The sequence below is a fragment of the Gorilla gorilla genome, chromosome 1 (assembly GCF_029281585.2).
Source record: "Gorilla gorilla gorilla isolate KB3781 chromosome 1, NHGRI_mGorGor1-v2.1_pri, whole genome shotgun sequence".
NCBI lineage: Eukaryota > Metazoa > Chordata > Mammalia > Primates > Hominidae > Gorilla > Gorilla gorilla.
In genome coordinates, this window is record NC_073224.2 from 209193563 (window position 1) to 209220330 (window position 26768).

Here is a 26768-nt window from a genome sequence, read left to right on the forward strand (position 1 = left end):
TATTAAGGAACAGAAACAGCCTTGAAAATGAAGTTGGGAAGGGATAGGCCAGGCCTCCCAGGAGCCCAAAGCTTGCAGAGTCCCCTTGGTCTCATTGGCACATGGAGAATGGATTGATCAAGTCCACCAATCAAGTTTTGTGGGCCTAACAGAGCAACTCCTGCCAAGTGGGAGGAGCTTAGGGACTTTCTATAACCTCTCCTGGGGCAGAAATGATGGGCTGCAGCAGTGTCCAATCCTAACTCCATGATCTCCTGGGAGGGCAGGGCTTCATGGCAGTTCCTGTCTGCTCTGCACTAGAAGCTTGGCATTGCAAAGGGGCTCAGCTGTGGAATGAAGCAGGGCTTTTTCCAGAAATGTTGCATGTGCTTCCTATTCCCTTTATTGCAATATGGATAATTTATCATCTGAGGAGGGAGTAGAGATTCCAGGGTAGCTTGCCTAAGAGTTGTGGCTTATTAATTCCAACGTTTCGCAAGATCAAGGGGGAAAAGCAATCCCTGATTTTGTGTGAGTATGGGGATTGGGTCTTGAGGCCCTGAAAGTGAGGTTTGGGTCTCACAGATTGCTGTGAAGAGTTATTGACCCAGCTAGAAGAGAAGCCTAGCCCAGGGCCTGGCGCACAGTTGATGGGTTTGCTTCATGGTTATTCTTCCGTCCTTGTCTGGAGCCCTGCACGCCTCTTCGTAGCTTAGGAAGAACAAGCTTCTCCCTGTGGCTCAGGGTGAGGAAGTGGGAGAGAACACCAGCTCCAGGGAGGCTTCTAGCACCAGTCAGCCTCAGCTAAAATCCTTGCACCTTCATTGACTAGCTGTGTGACCTTGCACGAATCATTCCCCCTCTCTGTGCCTCAGTTTCTTCATCTGTAAAATGGGGATCATAATAGTACCTCTCTCAAAGGATTGAGGTGAGGATGAAAGGAGTGAATCCAGGAGCATGCCTGGAAGAGGCAGGAAATGCCTCCTAGACAATAGCTATTTTTGCAGCCAGACAGATCTGGGTTTGAATTCTGCCACCAGTGCTAACTACTGTGTGATTTGGGGCAAGTGCCTTGACCTCTCTGGACAGCTGTTTCCTCATCTGGAAATGGGCTTGGTAACAGTCCTGGCTTCCAAAGTTGGTAGTGTTCTTCTAGTAAGCAAGCTGTGTGAAACGGTGGAACCCCGGCCCTGGTGCAGAGCAGGGCCTGATGACCATGTTAGGGTCTGTCCTCTCCAGAACCCCCTCCTGGGAATGGCAGAGGGCAATGGGGTGCTCTGAGGCAGGCTGCTGCCCTGTCCCCACTCCCCCTCCCCAGCTGCCCCGCCCCAGCTATGACGACCTTGTCCCTGCCTGTCTAAGGGGCAGGAAGGAAGTGAGGAGGGCAGCCAGCAGCTTCCCCTTCTCTGCCCTGCTCCAGGCACCAGGCTCTTTCCCCTTCAGTGTCTCAGAGCAGGGGACGGCAGCACCATGGACCCCCGCTTGTCCACTGTCCGCCAGACCTGCTGCTGCTTCAATGTCCGCATCGCCACCACCGCCCTGGCCATCTACCATGTGGTGAGTGTGCGGGCCCCGGGTGTGTGTGTGTGCGTGCTTGCGTGAGCGTGAATGTCTGTGGTGACCCGTCATCTACGGAGCCCCACAAACGAAAGAACTCCTGCTCTCCACCTCTCTGGGGGACCCTGGGCAAATCCCTGTCCTGCTCTGGGCCTCAGTTTCCTTCTCTGTCAAATGGCTGGGGGTACCCTGGGGAGATGCCGCAAGAGTGAGGAGTAAGGGAGCTGGAATCCACTTTCCAGGCAAATGTAACTGACGTTCACTCCGAGGCTGGCTCTGTTTCTGCCTCTGTGAGATGGGGCACAGCAGCGGCCGGAAGGTTATTTGTGTGCAAAGCCAACAGCAGATGTGAAAGTGCTTTGGAAGTCAGGGATCTTGGAAGGAACGTGGGCTGGGATTGTTTGACCAGGATGTGAGACCGGCCGCAGACACAGCCCCGATTCTTCCCCTGGGGCCTGGAGGGAGCCTGGGCCACTCGAGGGGATGGAAGTGGGCATCTCCCCTTTGTGCCTCCAGTGGGGAGGCAGGGGCCGAGTCCTCTCAGCTTCCAGCTCAGTCAAACCACGGCCTTCTGCCCACCAAAGAGAACTTGAGACCTGTGCTAATCATTAGGGTAACTTGCCCAGCCCAAGCTCTTGTTGGGCAACTTGTGAAGTCACGGCTGTCACTGGTTCCTCCTTTCCTGGTAACTCACAGTGTGGTCTTGGGCAAGTCACAGTGCCCGGGGGCCAAGGCTGCCCCCCTGCCTGGGGTGGCTGAGGGTCAGTGTCCTTGTACTGTCCTGCCTAGACCCACCCTACTCCCAAACTCCTGGCCACACTCATCTCCCCTAGACCCAAGCGACTTCCTCCTGGGGTGACTCAGGACCTGTGGTTAACAGTTTTCTCATGAGTCTGGAAGGGCTTCCTCAAAATTAGCCTAGATCCACATGCTGCGGTGGGTTGCTGCAAACTCAGACCTGCCTGCATCTGCTTCCTGTCACAGGCAGGGCAGGCAGAGCTGTGGCAAGAGCCCAGCCTTCAGGGGGGCGATGCTGTTCAGTGGTTAGCCCACGGCCTCTGGATGCAGACTCCTGCATGCAAATCCTGGCTACCCTGCTTCCCAGCTCTGCAGCCTTGGGCAATTTACTTAACCTCTCTGAGCCTCAGTTTTCTCATTTAAAAAAATGGGGATGTGAATTATCATACCCATCTGACAGGGTTTGTTGTGAGGCTCAGGGAGTTGATATATACAAAGCATGCAGAACCACGCCTGACGCACAGGTGAGTGCTTTATTATTCGTTGTGCATCAGACATGGCACCTGCTGTCAGCATCCTTGGAGTCAAATTGTCAGATTCAAGGACTCTAGTTCTGGGAGGAGGAACTCAGAGGTTGTCCTTCCGAGCTCCTGCCAATGCAAGAGCTGAGAGAAGCAAATCACTCTTTGAGTGTCCCTGTACCCTGTCTTTTAGGCCTTCAAGCTCTGAGACTATGCACATTCTTAGAAGGACAGTGTGGCATGCAGGGGCGGCTCACAGGTAGCAAGTCCCTGGGTCCTCACCCCAGCCCTGCCACTAACTGGCTGTATGGGCTCAGACAAGCCTCTCTCTGGGCCTCAGTTTCCCTTTTATAGAGTCAGGGGTAAGGTGATGTTGACTGGCTCAGAGGTCTCCAACTCTGATGCCTCTAGGGTCTGGGCAGGCTATGTGAGTGACAGCAGGGGGCAGATGGGCCTGCGGTGACCCAGGGAGCCCTTGCTTGGCCCACCCTGCAGCTGTTCTCTGTTTTTGCTGGTTGTTGCCACGAAGGATTGTGGGCCCTGGTGGCCGCTCTTCTGATGTTTAGAGAATAGGGAGCAGGCTTTTGTGTCACATCTTCTGATGTTTCAATGCTAGTGATTGATGCATGGTAGAAAAAAATCTCAGTGCAGGCCAAGTCAAATCCATTTGCAGGTTGTATGGGCCCAGAGGCTGCCCTGCAAACCCGGGACTGTGGGGCTGTTAAGGTTTCTTGTTGATCGTGCCATCCGATGTCCTCACCTGTAAATGGTGGTGTGATATACGGTCCCTGCTCACAGAGCTGAAGAATGTGTGGGCCCTAGCAATCATGGAACACTTCTTGGAGGTGGTGCCATTGGCAGGAGGGAGAGTTTGGTTGTGGGCAGTGTGGAAGGGGAAGAGAAACAGGTGAGGAATGGCGTATATGTTCGGCTTCTACAGGGACACAATAGAGACAAACCTGGAGTTTGGGGAGGAGGTGATAAAGGTTTTGAGTGACAAGCTAAGAAGTTGGATCTTCTCTGCAGTGCACCATTGATATTTTGGGCTGGATAATTCTTCATCATGGGGGAGTGAATTGTGCGTTAGAGGAAGTTCAGCAGCATCCACGGTCTCTACCTACTAGATACTAGCAGCACTGCCCATCTCCCTACCCTGCCACTTGTGATAACCAAAAATGTCTCTAGTTATGGGGCCCAATCTCTCCCAGTTGAGAACCAATGCCTATGAGTGATGAGATGTTCTAGAGCAGGAGCAAGCAAAAGAACAGAGGGGTGTCCTGGAAGCTGTGCGCTCGGCCCAGGTTGTCTCCAGGCTGTGGTCCTCAGTTGACTCCAGTGGGGGGTTATCTTCCTGCACCCCGAAAGAGTCCTCTCTCCTTCCCAGAAAGGGCAGGGCCTGGGGGCTTTCCCATAGGCTAGCGGGCAACAGGTGTGCTGATAGGACCTTGAGCATCTGGATGGAAAAAGAGAAGCTGTGGTCCAGATGTGTCAATAGCCCATGCTGGCTGTCATCTGGACCCAGCCATGGGTGACGACTCTGCACATCATGAGCTATTTGTGGACTTGGCCCCTCTAGGGAGGGTTAAATTGAGACCTTGCCATCCTGAGACAGTGCCACGCTCTATTGAGTCATGAGGGTGTTATTACATGAGGGAAGCCTGGTCCGTAGCTTTGGGCTCGGGCGTCTTCCTCAGGATGTCACTGGGTTTGTGTAGAGGATTCTCTGGGTCACCCAAACTTGCACACTTTGGGAACCCAGCAAACTTTCTTTCTTTTTTTAAAAAATCTATTCTTTTTTTCAAAGTTCAGTAACTTGCCCATCTTTTGTGGTTTGATTTGTTTTGTTTTGTTTTTGTTTTTAAGAGATGGGGTCTTGCTCTGTCACCCAGGCTGGAATGCAGTGGTGCCATCACAGCTCACTGCAGCCTTGAGCTCCCGGGTTCAAGAGATCCTCCCACCTCAGCTTCCTGAATAGCTAGGATCACAGGCGCATGCCACCATGCCCAGCTAATTTTAAATATTATTTTTTGTAGAGACAGGGTCCCACTATGTTGCCCAGGCTGGTCTCAAACCCTTGGCCTCAAGTGATTCTCCTGCCTTGGCCTCCCAACGCGCTGGGATTACAGGCATGAGCCACCGAGCCCAGTCTAGAGAAATTTCTTAAATTGGGTCTCTTGGGTCCTGGCTTTTTGTCAACCTGAAGCACGTTCTAAGTCGATGGTAGAAAGTGGACACCCCCAGAAGACACTTTTGCCCAGAAATCTCTTTCTTCCTGACCCCTCTTCCCCAGGGTGCCCGGAATTCCACTGTCAGAAATGCATTGTGTGGGTTAAAAAACTTAACACCTGCTATGATTTCAACAGTGTAGAAACAGGATACGTCGAAACTGGGCGAGGAGGAAATGTATTTGGGTTCTAGGATAGTGAAAGCTCTATTTTTTCTACTTTTCTGTATTTTCCATATTTGGTACAATGAGCACGTACTTAGAACGGTTTTAGATTTACGAAAATATTGCAAACACAGTACAGATAGTTCTTGCGTCCCCCATGCCTAGTTCCTCTATTGCTAACGTCTCACCGTTAGTGTGGTGCGTTTGTTGCAATGGGTGAATGAATATTCGTGGGCTGTTATTAAAGTCAGTGCTTTACCCCTATTTCCCCAGCTTTCCTCTTACACCCTTTTTCTGTTCCAAGATTGCATCCAGGATGCCGCGTTACATTTAGTCTTCACGCTTCCTTAGGTTCCTCTTTGTATGATGGTTTCTCAGATTTTTCTTGTTTTTGATAATCTTGACAGTTCGAGGAGTATTTGTCAGGCATTTTGTCAAATGTTCTTCAACTGGGGTCTCTGGTGGGTTTCTCATGATTAGACTGGGAATGTGCTTTTGGGAGGAAGACCACAGAGGTGATGTGCCAGTCTCAGAACATCGTACTAAGAAAAGGTTCTGCCAACTTGACTTACCACTGTTGCTGGTGACTTTGACCCCCCGGCTGAGGTTGCTCCCTTGTAAAGTCACTCTTTTTTCTCTCCTTTCCATGCTGTATGTTTTAGAAGGAAGTCACTATGCTGCTCCAAGCAACTCAAGTTTGATGAATGGGGAGTTCCGCCCCACCTCCTTGAGGGCAGAGTAGCTACATAAATTACTTGGAATTTCTCAAGGAGATTTGTCTGTACTCCCAGTTTATTATATAAATAAATGATTTATTTTTATCACAGGGACCCAGGGATCTTTACTGTATGCCTTGGGTTATAATCCAATGGTACTTTACTTTGTGGCTCAAGTATACTACTTTTAAATTGGAAAAAAAAAAGTACGGCCAGGTGCGGTGGCTCATGCCTGTAATCCCAGCATTTTGGGAGGTTGAGGCGGGTGGATCACTTGAGGTCAGGACAAAACCCTGTCTTTACTAAAAATACAAAAAATTAGCTGGGCATGATGGCGGGAGCCTGTAGTCCAAGCTACTCGGGAGGCTGAGGCAGGAGAATTGCTTGAACCTGGGAGGTGGAGGTTGCAGTGAGCCGAGATTGTGCCACTGCACTCTAGCCTGACAGAGTGAGACTCTTTAAAAAAAAAAAAAGGTAAAGCATTCAAATCATAGTATTTGAAGAAGGAGTCTCTATTGCCCTGACCTCGCGCAGGTAAGTCCCCCCATGTGCCCAGCCCCAGGCCGGGATACAGCCCTGACTCATTCACCGCCTCTGCCCTTGAGGGGCCAGTCTGCGAAGAAAAAACTGACAAGGACAATGGATGACATTGCTGGCTATGATGGGGGCACAGATGCAGGGCTGGAGGTTGGGATTCTGGAATAGCTTCTTGGAGGAGGTCTGAGTCTTAAGGATGAGTAGGGCTTTGCTTGGGCACCTTGGAAAAGAGGCCACGCTGGGCGGGGGGAGTAGCATGAACACAGGCTTGGAGGGGAAGGACCCTGCAGTGCTTCAGAGACCTAGGAGGTTTGTCAAGCTGGGTTAGGAGGGGTGGCCAGGAGGTGTGTGGGGGAGGAGGGTGGAGAGGTCCCCAGGGGTAGGACCTGCCCGAGTCCTTTGCTTTTACAAGCTTCAGAGCTAAGAGGATGGATCTCTGTTTGGCCTATCAGCTCATTTTGCAGATGGGAAAACAGGTCCAGCAGGGCCCCTTACTTGCTCCAGGACACATGGAGAGATGGGGCAGGAGCTTGCTTCAGGTCCCGCTGCTGGCACACAGGTGTGTGGAATGATCCAGAAAGTGGGCAAATGAGTTCCTTCCCTGCCCCATGGCTGGGGTGGTGTGTCTGTCTGGGAGGCCCTGCGCTCATCCAGCCTCCCACCATTCGTTTCTTCTTTATGGTCCAGTTTACGGGAAGCTTCCTCCTCCAGGAAGCTCTCCTGATTTGTCCTCCTTAGAACTCCTGGGGCTCTTTTCTCTGCTCCACTTCGGGGGCAGTGATTTGTGATTGAAAGGAACACAGGCCCATCTCCATTACTTACCAGCAGTGTGACTTGAGCAGGCGGGCACCTTTGTTATCTGAGCCTTGCCTTCCTCATCTGTAATGGGGCCAGTGGTCCCTGCCTCAAAAGTGATCATTTGGAGGAGACCCTAGTGAAGCCGGGTGGAGGGCTAGCAGGTGAGTGCCTGAAGTGGGCTGTGGAAGAAGAACACAAGGCCCCCCGCCCCTTTTTTTTGAGACTGAGTCTTGCTCTGTCACCCAGGCTGGAGTGCAGTGGTGTGATCTTGGCTCACTGCAACCTCTGCCTCCCGGGTTCAAGTGATTCTTGTGCCTCAGCCTCCCAAGTAGCTGGAATCACAGGTGTGTGCCATCATGCCCGGCTAAGTTTTGTATCGTTAGGAGAGACGGGGTTTCACCATATTGGCCAGGCTGGTCTTGAACTCCTGACCTCAAGTGATCCACCAGCCTCAGCCTCCCAAAGTGCTGGGATTACAGGCGTGGGCCATAGTGCCTGGCTCCACTCCCCTTTTGAAAGTTCATCTGTTTGGGGTTGAAAAATGGGTCCAAACTGCCAGGTGGGGAAAACCCTGGGTGAGAATCTGTTAGAACTTGCCACCTTTATGTCCAATGCCCCTGGGCTGGACAGAGAGGCCACGTTCTCTGCCACTGCAGCTCTGTGCGCTTCACGGAGGGGTGAGGAGGCCGGTGGGGGCAGGGCGGGAGTTGTAGCCCCTCCTCAGTGTCAGAACTGAGTTGTTCTCCTCACCTCAGGGGTGTGAACCCCAGCTTCTAAAAGCAGGAGGCCCCCATGGCCCATCCCACCCAGAGAGTGGCTGAAGGGCCTAGCCTGGCCTGGCTGAGACTTCTCTGTTGCCAACCTGGCCCCGAGGCCTCCAGGAAGTGAGGCTTTTATTTTGAGCCTAGAGCATCAGCCTGGAACCAGGACTTCGCTCTGAGCTCACTGTGAGGCGAGCGTTGGTTTCCCAGGGGACCCCACCCTGCCAGGGGAAGTGGCGCAAAGCACCCCCTAATGAGGCAGGAAGCAAAGCCATGAGCTGCACTGCCTCAGCCCTGCACAGGGGCTGCTTGGGACAAGGCACCCGTCCCCCAGCCTCAATTTCCTCCCTGGTCAAGTGGGAGTCAGTAACTCCCATTTGTGGCACCGGAAAAATGGCAGCTGCCACGGGGGCCTCCATTTTACAGATGAGGAGACAGGCTCAGGAGGGCAAGTGACTCTGCAGCCTGTGTTAGATAAAGAACCCGAGCCCAGGTGTCTGCTCCAGGTGGAGGCAGGGAAGGCAGGCTTCCTGGCAGCCATGGGATGGGGGAGGGGTCAGCTCTGCCATCCCCAGAGCCTTGTTCTGAGAAGCACAGAGCCCATGTGTAAAGAGCTGATTTCAATTTTACCTGCAAAATCAGAAAAATATGGGACTCATGTTAGAACCTGTCTCTCAAGACTGGCGTGAGGATGACACGAGAGAGTGTATGGTCGGTCGGCCCTCCCTATCCGCAGGTTCCACATTGTGGATTGCAGATTGAAAATACTCAGATGCAGAGCCCGTGATACAGAGGGCCAACTGTATAAGTTCAGAAGAGGACCTGGCGTCTAATAAATGCACAACAATAATAGTATCAATACTTATTATCACTATTGTGGGTCTTTGCTCTGAAGATAAAGGGAGAAGTGATGGTTTTAGGGAATCGTTTGGGGAGTGGAGGGTGCTTCCCCAGATATCTAGGAAGTGGAGAATGACAGGGCCTTGTGTCATACCTGGAGGCCAACTCTGAGCCCCCCACTGGCTGCTCCTAAAGGGAGATTTGATAAGCTACCACCAGCCAGAATATCTCTGCTGCTGGGATTCACTGGTACTGTTTGCCTTTGGGGCAAAGTTAGCTGCTAGCGCCCAGTCACAGCACTTCCTGTGCCGCAGGTGACAGCCTCCTCCAGTGCCATCTGAGCCGTCTGAGTCTAGGTTCTCTAGGTTTTGCATGAGCCGTCACATCTCCTGCATGCTCTTTCCCCTTTCTCTCTAACCCCAGAGGCCCCATCTCTGCCAAACCAGTGGATCCGTGTGTTCCCCCAGCCAACTGCTGCCATTTACTGAGGCCTGCTGCGTATTCAGCACATGGATGACGCCAAATCACAGTTTACTAAGAGGAACGTCTTGTCGTTTCCTGAATGCGTCTCATACACACTGGCCTCTGCTCATGCCCTTTCCTCTGCCTGGAACACTTTTCCCATTGCTCTTTCGGGGAATCTTCTTCAAGATTCACCTCCTCTGAGAAGCCCTCCTTGACCCCCACCATTGGACCCTGAGCTCTGGGTGTTGACCCAGAGCCCTGTGTGCTGGGTCCCTGGGGGTCATGCCCTCTGGCCTGGATGCTCATTTGGGTCTTGACCCAGCCTGATTCATCTTCATGATCCCGTGGAACCTGGCACAGGAGGTGCCAGCCAATCTCTATTTGATTTTTGCAAACCTTTTCTTGATGTATAATTTACCTATAGAAAAGCACAGCTATCTTAAGTGCACACCTTGGTGAGCTTCTACAAGGTGAACACACCCATGTGACGTCCACCCAAACTAAGAAATCAGACCAGCACCCAGAGGCCCCTAGAGCCCCCGCCTTGCCACTGCCCCGCCCCCACTGACTTCTGCCCGTCTATGTAGTTCTATAATACATACATCTGTAGAATTACGTAGAAATGAAATTCTGCAGCGCGTGTTCTTTTGTGAGCACTTCTTTCTCCCAACGTTATGTTTGGGAGCTTCGTCCGTGTGGTTGCGGGTAGCTAACTCATTTTTTCCATTGCTGTGTATACTCCATTGTATGAATCTACCACAATGCATTTGCCTGTTTTCCTGCAAAAGAACATTTGGATTGATTCCAGCTTGGGGCTGTTACAAATAAGGCAGCCATGGCCACCAGGCTCCGTGCTGGGTGTCCACACACAGGCACCTGTGCTGCTCAGTTGATCTTTCCGAATCACTGTCTTCCATGATTTACTTCTCACACCCACTCCAGGAGGTGGATGGATTCTTCTCTCCCTTCTACAGATGAGGAAATGTTACAGATGAAGTAACATGGCCAGGCGAGGATCCCACAGGGGATCAGCGGCTGCACTGGGGTTCTCACTGAGGTCTGTGAGCCCCAGAGCCCAGTGGAGGGAGGAGGGGATGAGGTGGAGGCGGGGGTGAGGACGAGAACTGCGGAAGAGTGAAGAAGAGAGAGAAGCCAGGCTCTGGGGAGCTGCAGGCAGCCAGGCCGGGCTGCTGCGGAGTGCGTGGCCCCAGGAATGGGGGCGTCTGGTGGTATCTGGGCTGGCTGGAGAGGTGGTTGGGGAGATAGTGCTCTTGGGGGGCTGGCCCCCACTGAGCCCTCATAAGCTCTGACCAGAAGCACAGGGTGGGGAAGGGGAGCTTCCTCTTGATGGTGACACATCTGACTCCCTTCTGACATCCTCCTCCCAGGCAACCCAGGGAAATCAGGGTGGGCAGGTGAGGTTGAGGGGACTGAGCTTCAGGGAGGGGCCATAATAATAATGATGATGGCAGAAGTGTGAGGCTGTAGGACACAGGGTCAGGGTGGAGCAGCCCTGAGGGGGAGGGGCAAGGGAGGGCTCTGGCACTTGGGACCCATATGGCAAACTGCATTGTCTGTTGGGAAGGGTTGAAGACAAGCCCGGGCCTGTCTTCTTGTGCAGCCTCTGTCCTGGGCTTGCACATTTGGTAGGAGGAGCCAATGAAGTGAACGGATAGGAAAGTGTTCACACTCTGGCTGGCATGGGTGTGTGCTCACTGACGGCTGGGTCCTTTCTCTATAACCTTTACCTCCCTGAAAATCTCAGATGGTGGGTCTCTGCCTGCCTGCTTCTGAGACAGTGGGTCCTGGACCTCAGGGAGTGGGAGAGAGTGGGCCTGCTCTCCTGCAGAAGGGACTGGTCTTTGAACCCCAGAATCGGGGGTTCTTGTGTCATCACCACCATCCACATGATATTCCTTATCACCATCCTATCCTGATGTCCCCATTGCCGTCACCCCCATCACTGTCACCAACATCACCAACAGCATCTCTGATCATCACTGTCATCACCACGCCAACTCCAACAACATCCCAACAGCCACTCCCCGCCTCACATGGTCACCATGGCCAGTGCCTCCCAGGTGACACCTGGTGCATGGTTTTCACCACATCCCCTCTGGCACCGCCATCCTTATTGCCCAGGCATGTTCGATACTGACCCCATTGTCCCCACCTTCCCTGATTTCCGTCCTCCAGCCCCTGCCCGCATTCTTTTAGCTCAACCTGTTGCTTGCTCCTCAGAGCCACCAGGAAAAGAAACAAATCCCCCTGCCCCTGGCCACTTCCCCACTGGCCAGCTTGGGGAAGCTGTGTTTGTCATTAAGAAAGAAGGGCTGCGTGCAGACGGGAATAAGAACTGAAACCAAAGATGGGCAGAAGAAGAGGTGAAAAGCGGGAAAGGAGAGTGGGGGTGGGAAGGGTGGCTGAGCACGGCTGGGACCGCAGCCTGAGCCTGGCTTGGAGGCAGGAGGACAGAGCTGATTTTGACCCTGCGACAGTTTTGGTGTGTGACCTTGGGCTGGTTGCTGTCTCTCTCTGGGCCATATTTCCCCGCTGGTAACATCCTCCTCTCAGGGAAGAGACACTCCCGTGCCTTCTGAGTTTCCCTGAAGGGACTGAAACACGCCTGCACCACCAGGCCTGTGGCTTTTGCACATGATGTCTGCTCTTTTGGAATGCTTTCTTCTCTTCTGTGTTGGAAAACTCCTACTTACCCCTCAAAGCCACGCTCATGGGTTTCCTGTTGGTGAAATTCTCCGTAAGTTTTTTAGACAGCAATGTGTTCTCCCTCATCAAGGACCCCAAGCCCCATGCGTGTCCTCTGTCATGGCTCTGAGCACACCATTCATGTATCGAGTTCCCTGGAGACTGTGACACCAGCACGCCAGGGTCAGTGGCTTTTCTAGACAGAGTTTGGAGGCGGTAGGTGCTCAGAGAGTGTTTACTGAGAGCCAGTGAATGCCCAGAGGTAGCAAAAACCACCACCCAATTGTGCTTGTTTATGGTGCACCTGCTGTGTGCCTGGCTCCGTGCACCACACGATTCCATTTGACCTCAGCAATCCTGTGAGGCAGGTCAGTGATTATCCCCATTCCTGATGAAGAGCCGAGGCCCAGAGAGGTTAGTGGCTGGCTCAAGGGTGCAGAGCTCGGCTGGGGCCTGGGGCCATCTGACTCCAGCACCCGAGCTCTTATCTTCATGATCTCACCAGCATAGAATGAAGGGACAGTGGGTGAAAAGATGCTGTAATTGGGGAGCAAGTGGGTGAGGGCATGCTGTCTGCCTGGACATTGGTGGGGGAGAGAAGCCTTGTGCCTGTCATGGGATGGCTTGGGTCCCAAGGTCACAGCCCAGCTGGGCTCTCAGAGCTTAGGGAGAAGGCAGCGCTGTGTCCAGGTGGAAACCAGGGACATGAGGGGAAGGCAAGGGCTGGGGGCTTGGAAATGTTGACTGTCTGCATACTCTGTAGGTCGGCCAGGTACTTTCCAGGAACTACCAACAGCTGTTGGTTAGGGACATGGGTGGGGCAGTGAGGGCCTTCGGAGGGGCAGGGTGCTGGCCCTGGTGTGGCTGGGGGTGGAGGACTGTGGGCAGCCTGGGTGAGATGTCCTACAGTGTGTAGGAGCTCCACTCCCCTGACCCTCCTGCGTTCTGTCATCCCAATGGCCCCAGGGGAAAATGAGGGTCTCTTCTCATTGACCAGAATCGAAAGCTGAGGCCAGGGAGAAGCCAGAACCTGGCCAGGGCCACACAGCAGTGAGGCAGTGGAGGAGGCCTCCTGCTCCCCAGCTCTTGTCTCCTGAGCTCTGAGTGGCTGGGGCTGGGGCTTGGTTGCCGGGGAAGGGTGGGCAGATGGCTAGAGAGATCCTGGAGCCTCAGGGGAGCAAGTTCAACCTTGTGGGGAGCCCTGGACCCCAGGAGAGAGGCAACAGGGTTCACACCCCAGCCGGGCCACGTGACACAGGACATGTGAGTTCTCTCTCAGCCTCCATTTCCTCATCTGTAAAACGGGAAAATGTTGCCTGTCTTGTAAAGTTTTGGGAGATTGCAATGCAAGCCTGTGTGTGCAGGTCTGAGCACACAGGAGGTGCTGAATAAATGTGAGTTCCTCTCCATCCTATGTCCTAGAGAGCCACATGGGTGCCTGGAGAGCCGAGCTTCCTCCCTTTCTCCTGGGTCAGGGCCTGGCATCTTCGTGGAAGGTCGGGGCTCCTCAGAGTCTAAGTCAGGCTCTGAGGTTGCCTCGCTCTGTGACTGTGGGCTGGTCCCCTGCCCTTTATGAGTCTTGTGAGCTATCCGGCAATGGGGACAAAGTCCCCCCTCGTCCCCTGCCGCAGGGTTGTTGAGAAAAGGTGAAATGGGGGGAGGGTGAGCCTGGGTTTTAAATGCAGGTGGTTTTCACAAAAGTAGAAATACCTCTGGTGCCTGGTGCTCGGGCTGAGGGGAGGGAGGGGGGACTGCAGAGGGAGAGGGGATGGGGGCGCCTCTCTGCCTCCACTGAGGCACTGAGGGGAAGGGTTAGGCCTTAGGCAGAGCCCGGGTGGCTGGGAGATGCTGGGCAGTGGAGGGAATTGGCCAAGATTTGAACCCTAGACCTGCATATGACCAGCTGGGAGGCCTTGGGCAAGGCCCTGGACCTCTCTGAGCTGCACTTTCTTTGTCTGTGAAATGGGAAGGAAAGTATTAAGAATAGTCCCTTTTCTGGGTAGTGGGGAAGATCATGTGGCATGGAGTTAGGCTGTACAAATGTCCCCTTCTTCCCCTGGGGTGGTTGGAGGGGTTACAGGGCAGTAAGGGATGCTTGGAGGAGAAAAGAGGAGTTGTAGGGGGAGTTGAGGATTAGTAGAGGTCTCTAAAGTTGGGTAATGTCCAAGGTGACCTCATGGCCTCAGGATGACAATATTAAAATTTCTAAATTTTTCCATCATATAATTTTTTAATTTCTGGAAATTTTTTAGTAGCTGTTTTATGATGTTCATGATAAACTAGGACAGTAACACATGTGTGTAATTTAGAAAGAAAGAAAAATAGAGGCGTGTGTTCAAAAGGTTTTACTGACATAGGTGCATGATCAAAATATCTAAGTCCTCCCCGGGGTTCAGGCTAGCAGGGCTCTGAGGCATTTTGGGGGTCAGGGGAATGGAAAGGCATCAGAACAGCACTGGGAGACTTGGGCTCCTCCCTCAACTTGCTGTGTGTCCTTGGGCAAGCCACCTAATCTCTCTGAGTTTATAAAACAAGCAGAGGGAGCTTATAAAACAGGTACATGCAGGCTCCTTCTAGCAAGGGGAGGTTGAGATGATCTGATTCTAGGCTTTGTTCCAGATCTCAGATAATCCTGGAATCTTGAGACTTTGAAAGTCTTCTCATTTCACAGCTGGCAGATGCTCCTGGTCCTTCTCTAAGCCCAGCTGTGACTCATCTGTGATCTGCTTACATACTCCCAGGAACAGAGAGCTCACCATTTCACAGGACACCCCGTTCTGTGCTGGACGGAGCTGTCATCTGCCTCCCTTTCTCTTTCTCTCGTTCAAGGTGAAACTGAGAGGAGAGGGGCTGCGGCCTGGCCTTTAGGGGCTGAGGAAGGAGTTTTTTTCTCTCAGGGCTGTTTCCTGTGAGTGTCAGCCACAGCCCTCACCACACCTGCCTTCTTTTTGGGGTGTTCTCAACTTTCCTGATGAGACAAAGCCTTTCCAGCTCACTCTTTAGCAGGTAGAGGGGGCAGTTAGAGCATGCACCGTGCTCCTGGTACTACTGCCGAACCACGTAAGCTTGCCCCAGCCAAAAGCAGATTCTGTTTGCTGGGCACCCCCTGCCAGTCCCTGAGCTCAGTGCTTTGCAAATATAATGCAATTTAATCTTCACTAAATCCGGCGATTGCAATTTTCCAGATGAGGAAACTCAGAGAGGTTAAGAGACTTGCCCAAGGTCGCACAGTGACCTGGATTCAAAATCCTCTTGATCTGATTCTGGAGCCCAGCTCTTCATCACTCTTCCGTTCAGTCCCTTTCCACGCCCCTAAACAGGATGTAATGTGGCAGGAAGACAAGTTGAGACCTGTGTCTGAGCTAAAAAAAAAAAAAAAAAAGAACCCACACAGTCAGCAAGGGGGAAACAGATGGTGGGTGGCTGGTTGCCTGTCAGCTGAGCATGAGTTACCAGTGCAGGGCTGCCTAGAAAGCCGATGTAAACTTAGGGCCATATTAATAGAGATAGGGCACCAACTAGAGGGGAGGGAATAGTTTTCTTGTTCTTTATATGGGCAGAGGGTACCTGGAGAACTGCATGTATGTCATAGGGGAAGGGTGGAGGGCTTGCTGTGAGGACATGGACACACATAAGGTAGTGAGTTCCCCGTGGCTGGAAGCACTTAAGTAGAGGCTGCATGGCACAGGTTTATGGGAGGCATGGATAAGGTGACCTCCAGGGTTCTTTAAAACTGCAGTTTTGTGGCTGAACTTCAGTTGTTTCTAGGGCCACCCCAACACTCAGGCCTATCAGATTTGCCCCTTCCCCATCATTCTTAGCAAGGGTCATCTGAGAGTGTGGGGTTCATTTGTTCATTCATTCATTCAACAAATACAACAGCTAGGGGAATGAACAAAGAGACACACAGGCTTTCCCTGCCTGGAACCTACAGTCGAATGGGGATAATGGATAACAGCACAGATTGAGTGCTTACTATCTGCCAGGTACTTTAAGTGAATTATCCCATCTGGCCCCACCACAATCCCATGAGGAAGATGTTATTATTCCCTGAGGGGCCATGGGAGACAGAGATTCAGGGTTAGATGCTCTCCAGGGCCCTCCTGGGCCTGTGTTGATGATTCCGGGAACCTGAAGCTCTATGATGCTCTCTGATCCCCAGAGCTTGTTGTTACAGAAGGGGATGCAGTGGAGGGGCCTTCAGCTTCTACCCCCCACCCCACCTCTTTAAGCCTGACCTTCAGTAGTAACAGTTACCACTCTTCCTGAGAACTGGGCCTAAGGGCTCTCCTGGGATACTCTCATTTACTCCTCACAGTAGCCTCCTAAGGAAGTTACTAGTATTATCCCCATCTTGCAGATGGGAAAACCGAGGCACATAGAAGTCAAGTAGCTTGCCCAGGGTCACATAGCTGGAGAGAGGAAGACCCAGGATTCTGAACATGGGCTCTCTGTGTGTAAAGTCCACTCTTTTGTCTGGGATGCCCTACTGACCTGGCATGCCATCCGCTCCAGGATCCCCACTACTGGCTTCCCTGCTGTACACCACTAAGGTGGGAGGGGCTGGTCGGGGGGCTGTGATGCAGGCTCAGCTGACTGATGCTTTGCTTTGCTTTGCCTCCAGATCATGAGCGTCTTGTTGTTCATCGAGCACTCGGTAGAGGTGGCCCATGGCAAGGCGTCCTGCAAGCTCTCCCAGATGGGCTACCTCAGGATCGGTAGGTCCAGGGGACGCCGGTGGAGTGGCGGGGGGAGGAGGACAGGGAGGGCCCTGGCCAGGGATAGCCAGGCTGGTGTTGGAGGCCCTGCCACCTCTCCATGGACGATGGATGACCTCTGGCAAGTGTCTTCCTTTCTTGGGGCCTCGGCTGTTTCATCCGCAAATGGGGATGTTCCACCTGACCCCACCCACATCTGCAGGTGGTGAGAGCAGATGGAATGGCACTTTGCAAACCCCCACCAGCTGGTAAAGGTGATAGCCTCACTCTTCTGCTTAAAGCCGTCAGTGGCTGCTCATCACACTAGAATAAAATGGAAACTCCTCACCATGGGATCCAGCCCCTGCCCACCTCTCTGACAGCATCTCCTTGCGATTCTTCACCCCACACCTTGCTCCAGCCACACTGACCTCACCAACCCTGTCCCTGTCTCAGGCCGATTCCTCATTGCTCTCAGGCCACTCCCCAGGGATGCCTTCCTCAGCCTCACCCTGGCTGAAGTGGACCCCAGCCTGCACCTCCAGCCCAGCACCCTCTGTCGCATCCTCCTGTGCTATGTGTGATGTTCTGCTTTTGTCTTTGTACTCACTCCAGACTCAGGACTGCATGAGGGCAGGGCCTGGGCTTTCCTGTGCATCCTCATCTCCCCAAACCAGTGGTTCCCCAAGTGTGGTCCTGGGAGCCTGGCTGGGGTCCCAGGGGCACCCCTGAGCACCTTCCTGCTCTCCTTGCCTTTCAGCTGACCTGATCTCCAGCTTCCTGCTCATCACCATGCTCTTCATCATCAGCCTGAGCCTACTGATCGGCGTAGTCAAGGTGAGGGCTCAGGAGCCCTGCTGCCCCCTGCCCCTTCCTGTTATTCACACCCACTGGTGGTGGGCAGTGCTGGGTGCTGAGAGGGTGGGAGGCGGGTATGTTAGGCGGTCCCACCTGCGTTCTGGAGATCTTCACACTCACCTTTTGGAGAACCATGTTTCTCCCTGAGATTCCCTGGGCAGGTGACCTCGGTTCCCTGGTAACATGAGCCTCCACGGGGCCGGGCATGGTGGGCTATGCTGGTCACCGACACTTTGGTGAGAACTAGCTGATGAATCACATCCTTTTAAACGGCAGGTGGAAGCAGAGAATTTTGAGAGTGAAAAGAGGAAGTGTTGTTTCTGGGAGTGAGAGACAGGAGAAAGCACTGGATTTTGTAATGGATGAGAGGAGCCGAAGAAGGGGGAAAGTAGGATGCATGCAGCTCTATCCATGCAGTGACAGGAGCCGGCACCCTGAGGGGGACCTATGCCCTGGAAGGCTCCCAGAGAGCTCATGATCTGATTGGGGAAGATGGGCCTTCAAAGAGACAGGGACAGTCTAGTGTGACAACGAGGGGCTCCTGGGCCCGAGGCAAATCTGGTGGGAGAGTTGAGATGGGCTGTAGCTCAATCCCCTGCAGAAGAGGAACCCGCGGTCCCTGGGTCCCCAGAAAGGCAGGAAGCCAGGGCCTCACCACATAGCCATGGGAGTAGGATCCAGAAAGAGGGTCCTTCCTGTGCAGACAGGGGCCTGGCTCTTGCAGGGCCGGAGGAGTGGGGCGATGATTTGGTGCTGGTTTGGAATGCGTCCACCCTGCCTAAAATGCCAGCACCCACTCCCCTTGCTAACACCCAGGCTGTCTTGGAACCCATGCTGCCCGGGGAGGCCGTTTGCCTTGTGCAGGGTGGCTGTGGGTGCTTGTGCAGAAACTCAAAGGGTTCAGCTAGAGAAATGGAGAAATGGAGCAGGTGGTCCCTGAAGACTCTGAGATCAGTCATGATTGTTCTGGTTGCCTCCTGAGTGATTTTAGACGACCACATGAGACACCAGGAAACCACTGTTGCCGTGATTTTGTCCCCAGCTGTGACAGCATATGAATGAATACTGGTCACGGTGGTCACTTGCTTTCAATTGAAGGAGAGGGACTTCAGCCTCTTCCTGGCAGGGCCTCTTACTGTGACTTTGGACCCCTGGGAGTGGCTGGTGGAGGAAGGTCCAACTGTATGCGGGGCGCGGGGGGGTGTGGGGGGGTGGGGGGGAGGGGCTCTCTGCTGCCTCCGGGCCTTCACTCATGTTGGTCTTTCTGCCTCCAGTGCCCCGCCCCTCCCTCCTGTTCACGCCTAGTCTCCTTCCCCGATCTAGCCCTGGTGTCCCCACCTCCAGCAAGTCCTCTCCGATCCCCTCTCCTCTGTAAAAAGTGCACAAAGCCCTTCCTTGCTGGGTTCTTGTGAGCAAATTGAGTCAAATCCTGCTCTTTGAGCCCTGATAGATGGGGATGGTTCCCTTATGTCTCCTGGGACACCAAGACTCCTCTCATTCAGGGCCTGGGTCTTATCCACTCCCTGTCCCCAGAGTGTCACTCAGAGGAAGGTGATCTCAACTGAGGAGGGCAGGGAAGGTTTGGGAGAGGGTGGGAAGGGGATGCATGAGGATATCAGGCTGGGTGGTGGAGTGTTGGCTGCATGCAGGGGACACTTGACAGTGCTGGGCCTACCTTTCAGAACCGGGAGAAGTACCTGCTGCCCTTCCTGTCCCTGCAAATCATGGACTATCTCCTGTGCCTGCTCACCCTGCTGGGCTCCTACATTGAGCTGCCCGCCTACCTCAAGTTGGCCTCCCGGAGCCGTGCTGTGAGTACCCAGCCCCCACCTCTCACCGGACAGCAGAGCCCAGGTCTGGCATGGGAGATGGGAGGGGACCAGACACGGGCCCTGTGCTCAGGCTGGGGAGGGTAGGAGCCCTCTTCCTGGCTGGTGTCTTGACCCAGTCTCTGAGTCCCTCCACACTGCCCCAAGTTTCTTCCTCTGTGGAATGTACCTGCAATCACATCTCATCAGCCTGCCTTATGAGGGTTAAATGAGGAACATGCACATTGGGGGTGCAGCCCATGGTCAGCACTCAGTCAGTGCTGCTGGGAGTGAATTGACACCTGAGGAAAGGGCACGTGTGCTTTTTAGCCCCCAGCCCCCAGTATTATTTCTTCTTTGGAACCAAGTTGAAGAAAGGAAGAGAAGGATGATTCATGCCAGTGAGCGCCCACTGTGGGGTGGCTTGAGGGCTGCTGCCAGTCAAGGACACAGTCTCCCAAACCTGCTTTTCTCACTCTCCCCAACTGTTGTCCTTGAAGAGACCGGGGGGGCTACATCATGGAAGGGCCCTGGCCCGGGAGTCTGGAGACCTTGGTTCTAGTCTTGGGTCTGCCACCAGCTCTTGGTATGAACATCTGTGTGTTCATGTCTCTCTGTGCACAGGGGACGAGAGTCACTGATGTCTGTAGCTGAGACGGTCTCTCAAGTGAGGGCCTACTATGTGCCGCTCAGTAACTGGGACTTTAATTGCTGCTCCTCATTCCTCCTCCTTGTATTTGTCCTCCCCAGAGCCCCTCCAAGTTCCCCCTGATGACGCTGCAGCTGCTGGACTTCTGCCTGAGCATCCTGACCCTCTGCAGCTCCTACATGGAAGTGCCCACCTATCTCAACTTCAAGTCCATGAACCACATGGTGAGTCTGGGGCAGGGAACCATGCCCATTTGCTGGCTGTGTGGCCTTGAACAGGTTACTTCACGTCTCTGTGTGTCTGTGGTTTAGGCCAGGTTCCCTGGAGTTGGAGCTTGGGAGGAAGATTCTTGTGCTGGTGATTTATTGAGGGAGCCCTCTCAGGAAGAAACTTGTCAGGAGTGAGGAAGGCAGGTTCGAGAAAAGGAGGAAGCCAAGCAAAGAAGCAAAGACGTGGCTGTAGGAGCAGCCCTGCATGATCCCAGAGAGGGCTTTGGCATGTGAATTGCAACACAGACATAATATCAGTTTTTATTGTTGTCTAATGAATTATCTCTAAACATCATGGCTTAAAGCAATAAACATTTATTATTTCACACAGCTTCTGAGGATCAGGAGCTTAGGAGTGGCTTAGCTGGGTTCTTCTGACTCAGGGACTCTGGTGGGGCTGCACCGGAGATGGTACCTGGGGCTGTGGACAACCGAGGGCTTGATTAGATCTGAAGGATGCACTCCTGGTGGCTCACTCACAGGGCGTGGGCTCTTTGCCTAATTCCTCATCGTGTGGACTTGTAGTAGTGCTGCTTGAGTGCTCTCCTGACATGGCTGCTGGCTTCCCCTGCGGGAGTGAGGTAAGAGATAAGCAAGGAGGAAAGGCAGTGTCTTTTAAGACTTCCATCACTTCTGCCACATTCTGTTAGTTAGAAGTGAGTTGCTAAGTCCAGCCCACACTCAAGGGGAGAGGAAATAAACACCACCTTTAGAAGGGAGGAGTCTCAAAGAACGTGTGGTAATATTTGCAAATGACCACAGAGGCAGTCTCACCTAGGGCGAGTTCTCCTGCATCAGTCATTGGTTTCAAGCTGCCCCTAGGGGAGGGAATGTAACCTCCCAGGTATTAGTGGATTAGGTGGTCCCTGTCAGCCAAAATGATCTTCTAGAGAAGAGCATCGGTGTGGCCCATGGGCAGCTGACACCTGCCAGCTGGGGATGGGCCGGTGCGCCAGCCTGGGAAGTGGATCTGGAGATAGTAGCCACTTGGCTTTTCTTGGTTTGCCCGTCAGTGGGATGGGGCTGAGGGTAGCACCTGCTTCCTAAGGCTGCTGTGGCGGTCGACCAAGGTGACGGCTGTGCCATACTGTGCTCGTGTGTGTGTGGAGGGTGGGATCATTATTCCTGGATGTGTGGGTGCTGTTGGAATTCCTTATGTCCAGAGACATTGATGTGGCCCCCCAAATCTGTTGCAGAATTACCTCCCCAGCCAGGAGGATATGCCTCATAACCAGTTCATCAAGATGATGATCATCTTTTCCATCGCCTTCATCACTGTCCTTATCTTCAAGGTGAGTGGACCCCTGCCCTGCGGCTCTGGGAGGGGTGGTGAGGCTGTGCTGGGCCCAGGCCTGCCCATGCCAAGCTGTTAGAAGGCAGGGACACGTGTCCTCCATGCCTCCTCTCCTGCTTTTAGCTCCTTTCTCTTGCTTTCCCATGCCAGCTCCTCTGACTTTACTTGGGATCCTCCGAGACAGCCATTTAGGGGATGTGAATCCGTAAAGGCCACCTGCGTTCGGATGTCTAATTCCAGGTGTCTGGAATTAGATTTGGACTGGCCTGCGTTTGAATCCAAGCCCCACTGTCACTAGCTGTGTGGTTGGTCTTCAGCAAGTCACTTCTCTCTGGGCCTCAGGGGCAGGAGTCTTGCTTTGCCTGTGTTACAGTTTTATGTAATTCAGGCATCAAAATGTACCTGAGATTACGTTAATAGAGGTTTGGTGATGAGAAGGCAGGAGGGGAATGGTCTCATTCTTCTCTGGGGTGCTCAGGCCCAGAGGATAGGGTCCAGCTTCAGGTCCCAGATCTGAGTGATGGTGAAGCACTGGAGTGTGTTCACAGCAGTACAACCAGCAACGTGAAGAGACAAGAAAATGCTGCCATCTTAGGAAGTCGAAAAACCCCCACAAAACCCAACAAAGACCTGAGCGTTATTCAGCATGGAAAATAGAGGACTCAAGGGGGACCTGACCGCTGTTTCTTAATACCTGAAGAACTCTTGTGGGGAATTTTGTGGGATCCTAGAGGCCACAATGGGGGCCTGTGGCCTGAAGCCGCAGGGATGCTGATGACCACAGAAGGAAGGACTTTTAAAAAATGTTCTTTTCTGATTATAAAAGTAACATAGGTCATAGTAGAAATTTAAAAACTACAGATGAGCTGGATGTGGTGGCTCACATCTGTAATCCCAGTGCCTTGGGAGGCCGAGTTGGGAGGATTGCTTGAGGCCAGGAGTTCAAAACCAACCTGGGCAACATAGCAAGATTCTGTCCCTACAAAACATAAAAAAAAAGAAAAAGTTGGATGTGGTGGCGTGTGCCTGTAGTCCCAGCTACTAGGGAGGCTGAGGTGGGAGGATCGCTTGAGCCTGGGAGGTTGAGGCTGCAGTGGGCCATAATCGTGCCACTGCACTCCAGCCTAGGTGACAGAGTGAGAATCTCTCTCTAAAACAAAAAACAAAAACCAAAAAACTACAGATAAGTAGAAAGAAGACAAGCACTCCACCATCCACACCCCACACAGACAGCATCACTGCTGACAACTGGGTGCATTTCCCCCCAGCCTTTCTGTGGTGGTGGGTGGGCATCTGCAGACCCCAGCTCCTGCTTCCATCTGAGGCCCTGGGCAGTCTCTGCTGTCACCTAATGCCAACCTAGAAACAGAACCTTGCCCCTTTTAGCATCTTCTCCAAGGACTGACCTAGCACAAACGCACTAGTGAGTGTGCAGTGAGAACGCCCCTGAAGGCCTCATGGGGGAAGCCAGTGTGGGCTTTCCATGGCACTCTCTACTGCCCAGACCCCACCACACAGCTCCATCCCCCAGCTCCCCTTCTGTTTTTTATCCTCCAGAATGAGGGGCTTCCCTCTTTGACCCTCATTCTGCCTCGCCGGCCCCCTCCACTGACTTGATTTTCCCTGGGCCTTCATGCTTCATTCTTTGTCACTCCGTACCTCCATATGTCTCCTTGCCCCACCTATGTGCCCATCAGGGAATCCATCAAACAAGACCTTCCAGTACAGGACCCTCTCCTCCTACTCAGGGGGCATCCTGGGGGTTTTCTGTTGTTTCTTGAGCTTGCCCCTTGGGATTGTATGCCCCACTCTGGAAAGCTTCTGCCCAATTCTTACATCAACTTGCATCAGCTGATGGACATATACTAACTGTTCCTCCTTTATAAACATGGACCAATACTGCGCATGCTGTTTTGTAATCTGCTTTAGAAAACAACATATCGGAAGCAATTTTGAAGAAAACATGTCCCACCATCAGCTCTGTTTTGAGATGGGCAGGGCTGTCTCAGGAGGTAGTGAGCTTCCAGGCAGTGTGGGCAGTCAAGCAGGAGCTGTGGGACTATTGCCAGGGAAATTGGAGGGTGGGCTAGAAGCCCCCCAAATCCCCTTGCTATGTGGTATCTGTGGGGCAATGAAAAGGGCAATACCTGGAATATTCTGGACTGGCTGGTGAGGAACCCCCAACCAGAATGAGAGGTCCTAGCAGGAGCAGCTGGATGCTGGCTTCTGGAGAGAGTGGTGGCTCCTGCCTGGCATATGTCCTAGGCCTGCTGGAGCGTGAGAAGGACGCTCAGCAAAGCACAGCCTGACCTGGGCCTTTTTCCAGGTCTACATGTTCAAGTGCGTGTGGCGGTGCTACAAATTCATCAAGTGCATGAACTCGGTGGAGGAGAAGAGAAACTCCAAGATGCTCCAGAAGGTGAGTGTGGCTGCAGGTGGGTGCCAGCCCTGTCACTAACTCCCTGTGCCATTTGGGTCAAGTTTCCTTCCCTCTCTGGACCTTGGTTTCTCTATTTGTAAGATGAGGGTTGGAACAGAAGAAATGTGATCTCTTTCAGTTCTGGTAGTCTAAGATTCATTCACTCACTCATTCATTTATTCAGTATTCACTGCCTCTCACTCTTTGCTAGTCTCATATCGATTCCAGGAGGCACAGAGAAAACTAAGATGCCACCTCTGCCTTAGAGGAGTGTACAGTTCAGACACATAGATACAATTACAACTTGGTGTGAAGCACAGGGACAATAAGCACAGAGGAAGGACCTGGCCTCTTCTCAGATATCAGGGAAGCCTTCCTGGAGGAGGTGACAGTTAACTGGTCTTGGAGGGTCAATGGATATGAGATAGCTGGGAAAGCAGAAGGAGGCTTTCCGGGAAGAGAGGATGAGGTGTGCTTAGAAGCAGCTTATTGGAAAGTGATGGTTTAAATTCCTGGTAACTTACTTTCCTCACCTGTAAGGTGGAGATTGTATTAGTTAAGACACTTTTGGTTGCAAGTGGCAGAAACCCAACTCAATCTGACTTCAGGAATTTACTAGCTCACAGAACTTAGCAGCCAAATGTAGGTCTGGCTTGGGCCTGGCTGAGTCCTGACATCAGGATATGATCTCGTCCTCTCCACCTCTTGACTCTACTTTCCTTGATGTTGGCTTCATTTCCTGGAAGCCCGTCCCTTGTGGTGGCAAAAAGGCTGCCAAAACCCCTAGGCAGATATCCCACCCTCTCAGAAATCCCAACAGAAAAAGAAGGTCCCAGGAGTATGTCTGATTGGACCAACTTGGGCCACGTGCCTATCCCCAAACCAAGGACTATAGCCAGGGGGATGGAATTCTACTTTGAGTGGCCAAGTCCAGCCACCTCGCTGGATGTGAGGGATGGGACCAGTTCTTCTGAAGGTATATGGACTGAGAATGTTTTCCCAAGGAAAATGGTGCACTGTTTTCAAAATAAGGGGGACTTGATGCTGAATAGGCACAGGCAAATATGTCCACTACAGGGCTGGGAACTGCACCTATCTCATGCAGGCAATGTCTAGCACATAGCAAATATCCAAGACCTGCCAGTCATTTATCATCATCATTTTGCCAGAGGTGGGGGTTTGGGTCCCATGACCCCAGGTTGGAATTGCAGGTCGTTCTTGACCATACTCAGCCCTCATCTCTCTGTCTCTCCCAGGTGGTCCTGCCGTCCTACGAGGAAGCCCTGTCTTTGCCATCGAAGACCCCAGAGGGGGGCCCAGCACCACCCCCATACTCAGAGGTGTGACCCTCGCCAGGCCCCAGCCCCAGTGCTGGGAGGGGTGGAGCTGCCTCATAATCTGCTTTTTTGCTTTGGTGGCCCCTGTGGCCTGGGTGGACCCTCCCGCCCCTCCCTGGCAGGACAATCTGCTTGTGTCTCCCTCGCTGGCCTGCTCCTCCTGCAGGGCCTGTGAGCTGCTCACAACTGGGTCAACGCTTTAGGCTGAGTCACTCCTCGGGTCTCTCCATAATTCAGCCCAACAATGCTTGGTTTATTTCAATCAGCTCTGACACTTGTTTAGACGATTGGCCATTCTAAAGTTGGTGAGTTTGTCAAGCAACTATCGACTTGATCAGTTCAGCCAAGCAACTGACAAATCAAAAACCCACTTGTCAGTTCAGTAAAATAATTTGGTCAAACAACAGTCTATTGCATTGATTTATAAAGAGTTGTCAGTTCAGTAAAATAATTTGGTCAAACAACAGTCTATTGCATTGATTTATAAATAGTTGTCAGTTCACATAGCAATTTAATCAAGTAATCATCAATTAGTTACCCTCTCTATATAAATATATACATAATCAATTTCTTCAAATAGCTTGCTTACATGATAATCAATTAGCCAACCATGAGTCATTTAGAATAGTGATAAATAGAATACACAGAATAGTGATGAAATTCAATTTAAAAAATCAAGTTAGCCTCCAAACCATTTAATTCAAATGAACCCATCAACTGGATGCCAACTCTGGCGAATGTAGGACCTCTGAGTGGCTGTATAATTGTTAATTCAAATGAAATTCATTTAAACAGTTGACAAACTGTCATTCAACAATTAGCTCCAGGAAATAACAGTTATTTCATCATAAAACAGTCCCTTCAAACACACAATTGTTCTGCTGAAGAGTTGTCATCAACAATCCAATGCTCACCTATTCAGTTGCTCTGTGGTCAGTGTGGCTGCATAGCAGTGGATTCCATGAAAGGAGTCATTTTAGTGATGAGCTGCCAGTCCATTCCCAGGCCAGGCTGTCGCTGGCCATCCATTCAGTCGATTCAGTCATAGGCGAATCTGTTCTGCCCGAGGCTTGTGGTCAAGCAAAAATTCAGCCCTGAAATCAGGCACATCTGTTCATTGGACTAAACCCACAGGTTAGTTCAGTCAAAGCAGGCAACCCCCTTGTGGGCACAGACCCTGCTACTGGGGTCATGGCGGTTGTGGCAGCTGGGGAGGTTTGGCCCCAACAGCCCTCCTGTGCCTGCTTCCCTGTGTGTCGGGGTCCTCCAGGGAGCTGACCCAGAGGTGGAGACCACGGAGGCAGTGTCTCTGGGGACTGTCGGGGGGTACAGAGGGAGAAGGCTCTGCAAGAGCTCCCTGGCAATACCCCCTTGTGTAATTGCTTTGTGTGCGACAGGGAGGAAGTTTCAATAAAGCAGCAACAAGCTTC

The 26768-nt window shown here is 52.5% G+C and overlaps 1 protein-coding gene across 5 annotated transcripts; it reads left to right on the forward strand.

The window, feature by feature from the left end:
- Positions 1 to 295: 295 nt before the first annotated feature.
- LAPTM5 (lysosomal protein transmembrane 5) lies at positions 296 to 26768 on the forward strand. Of its 5 annotated transcripts, XM_055389939.2 has the most exons (9): positions 296 to 510; positions 1400 to 1536; positions 16632 to 16725; positions 17465 to 17541; positions 19245 to 19373; positions 20121 to 20243; positions 21485 to 21580; positions 23909 to 24001; positions 25258 to 26768. In XM_055389939.2, exons 2-9 carry the CDS (start codon positions 1450 to 1452, stop codon positions 25345 to 25347), a joined length of 789 nt encoding a protein of 262 aa, XP_055245914.1. In that variant the 5' UTR covers positions 296 to 510; positions 1400 to 1449; the 3' UTR covers positions 25348 to 26768. The 5 variants fall into 5 exon arrangements, with proteins under 5 accessions (XP_055245914.1, XP_004025381.1, XP_055245918.1 ...); XM_004025332.4 differs by lacking the exon at positions 296 to 510 and having other exon boundaries at positions 1345 to 1536; XM_055389943.2 differs by lacking the exons at positions 296 to 510; positions 1400 to 1536 and adding an exon at positions 2480 to 2798.

Bases quoted from the DNA above. Each gene is read 5' to 3' on its own strand.
- LAPTM5 (XM_055389943.2), top strand. From the start codon at position 2,613: ATGCAAATCCTGGCTACCCTGCTTCCCAGCTCTGCAGCCTTGGGCAAT. The intron at 19,374-20,120 runs GTGAGTACCCAG...TGTCCTCCCCAG, and splicing joins TGGCCTCCCGGAGCCGTGCT to AGCCCCTCCAAGTTCCCCCT. The intron at 20,244-21,484 runs GTGAGTCTGGGG...AATCTGTTGCAG, and splicing joins TCAAGTCCATGAACCACATG to AATTACCTCCCCAGCCAGGA.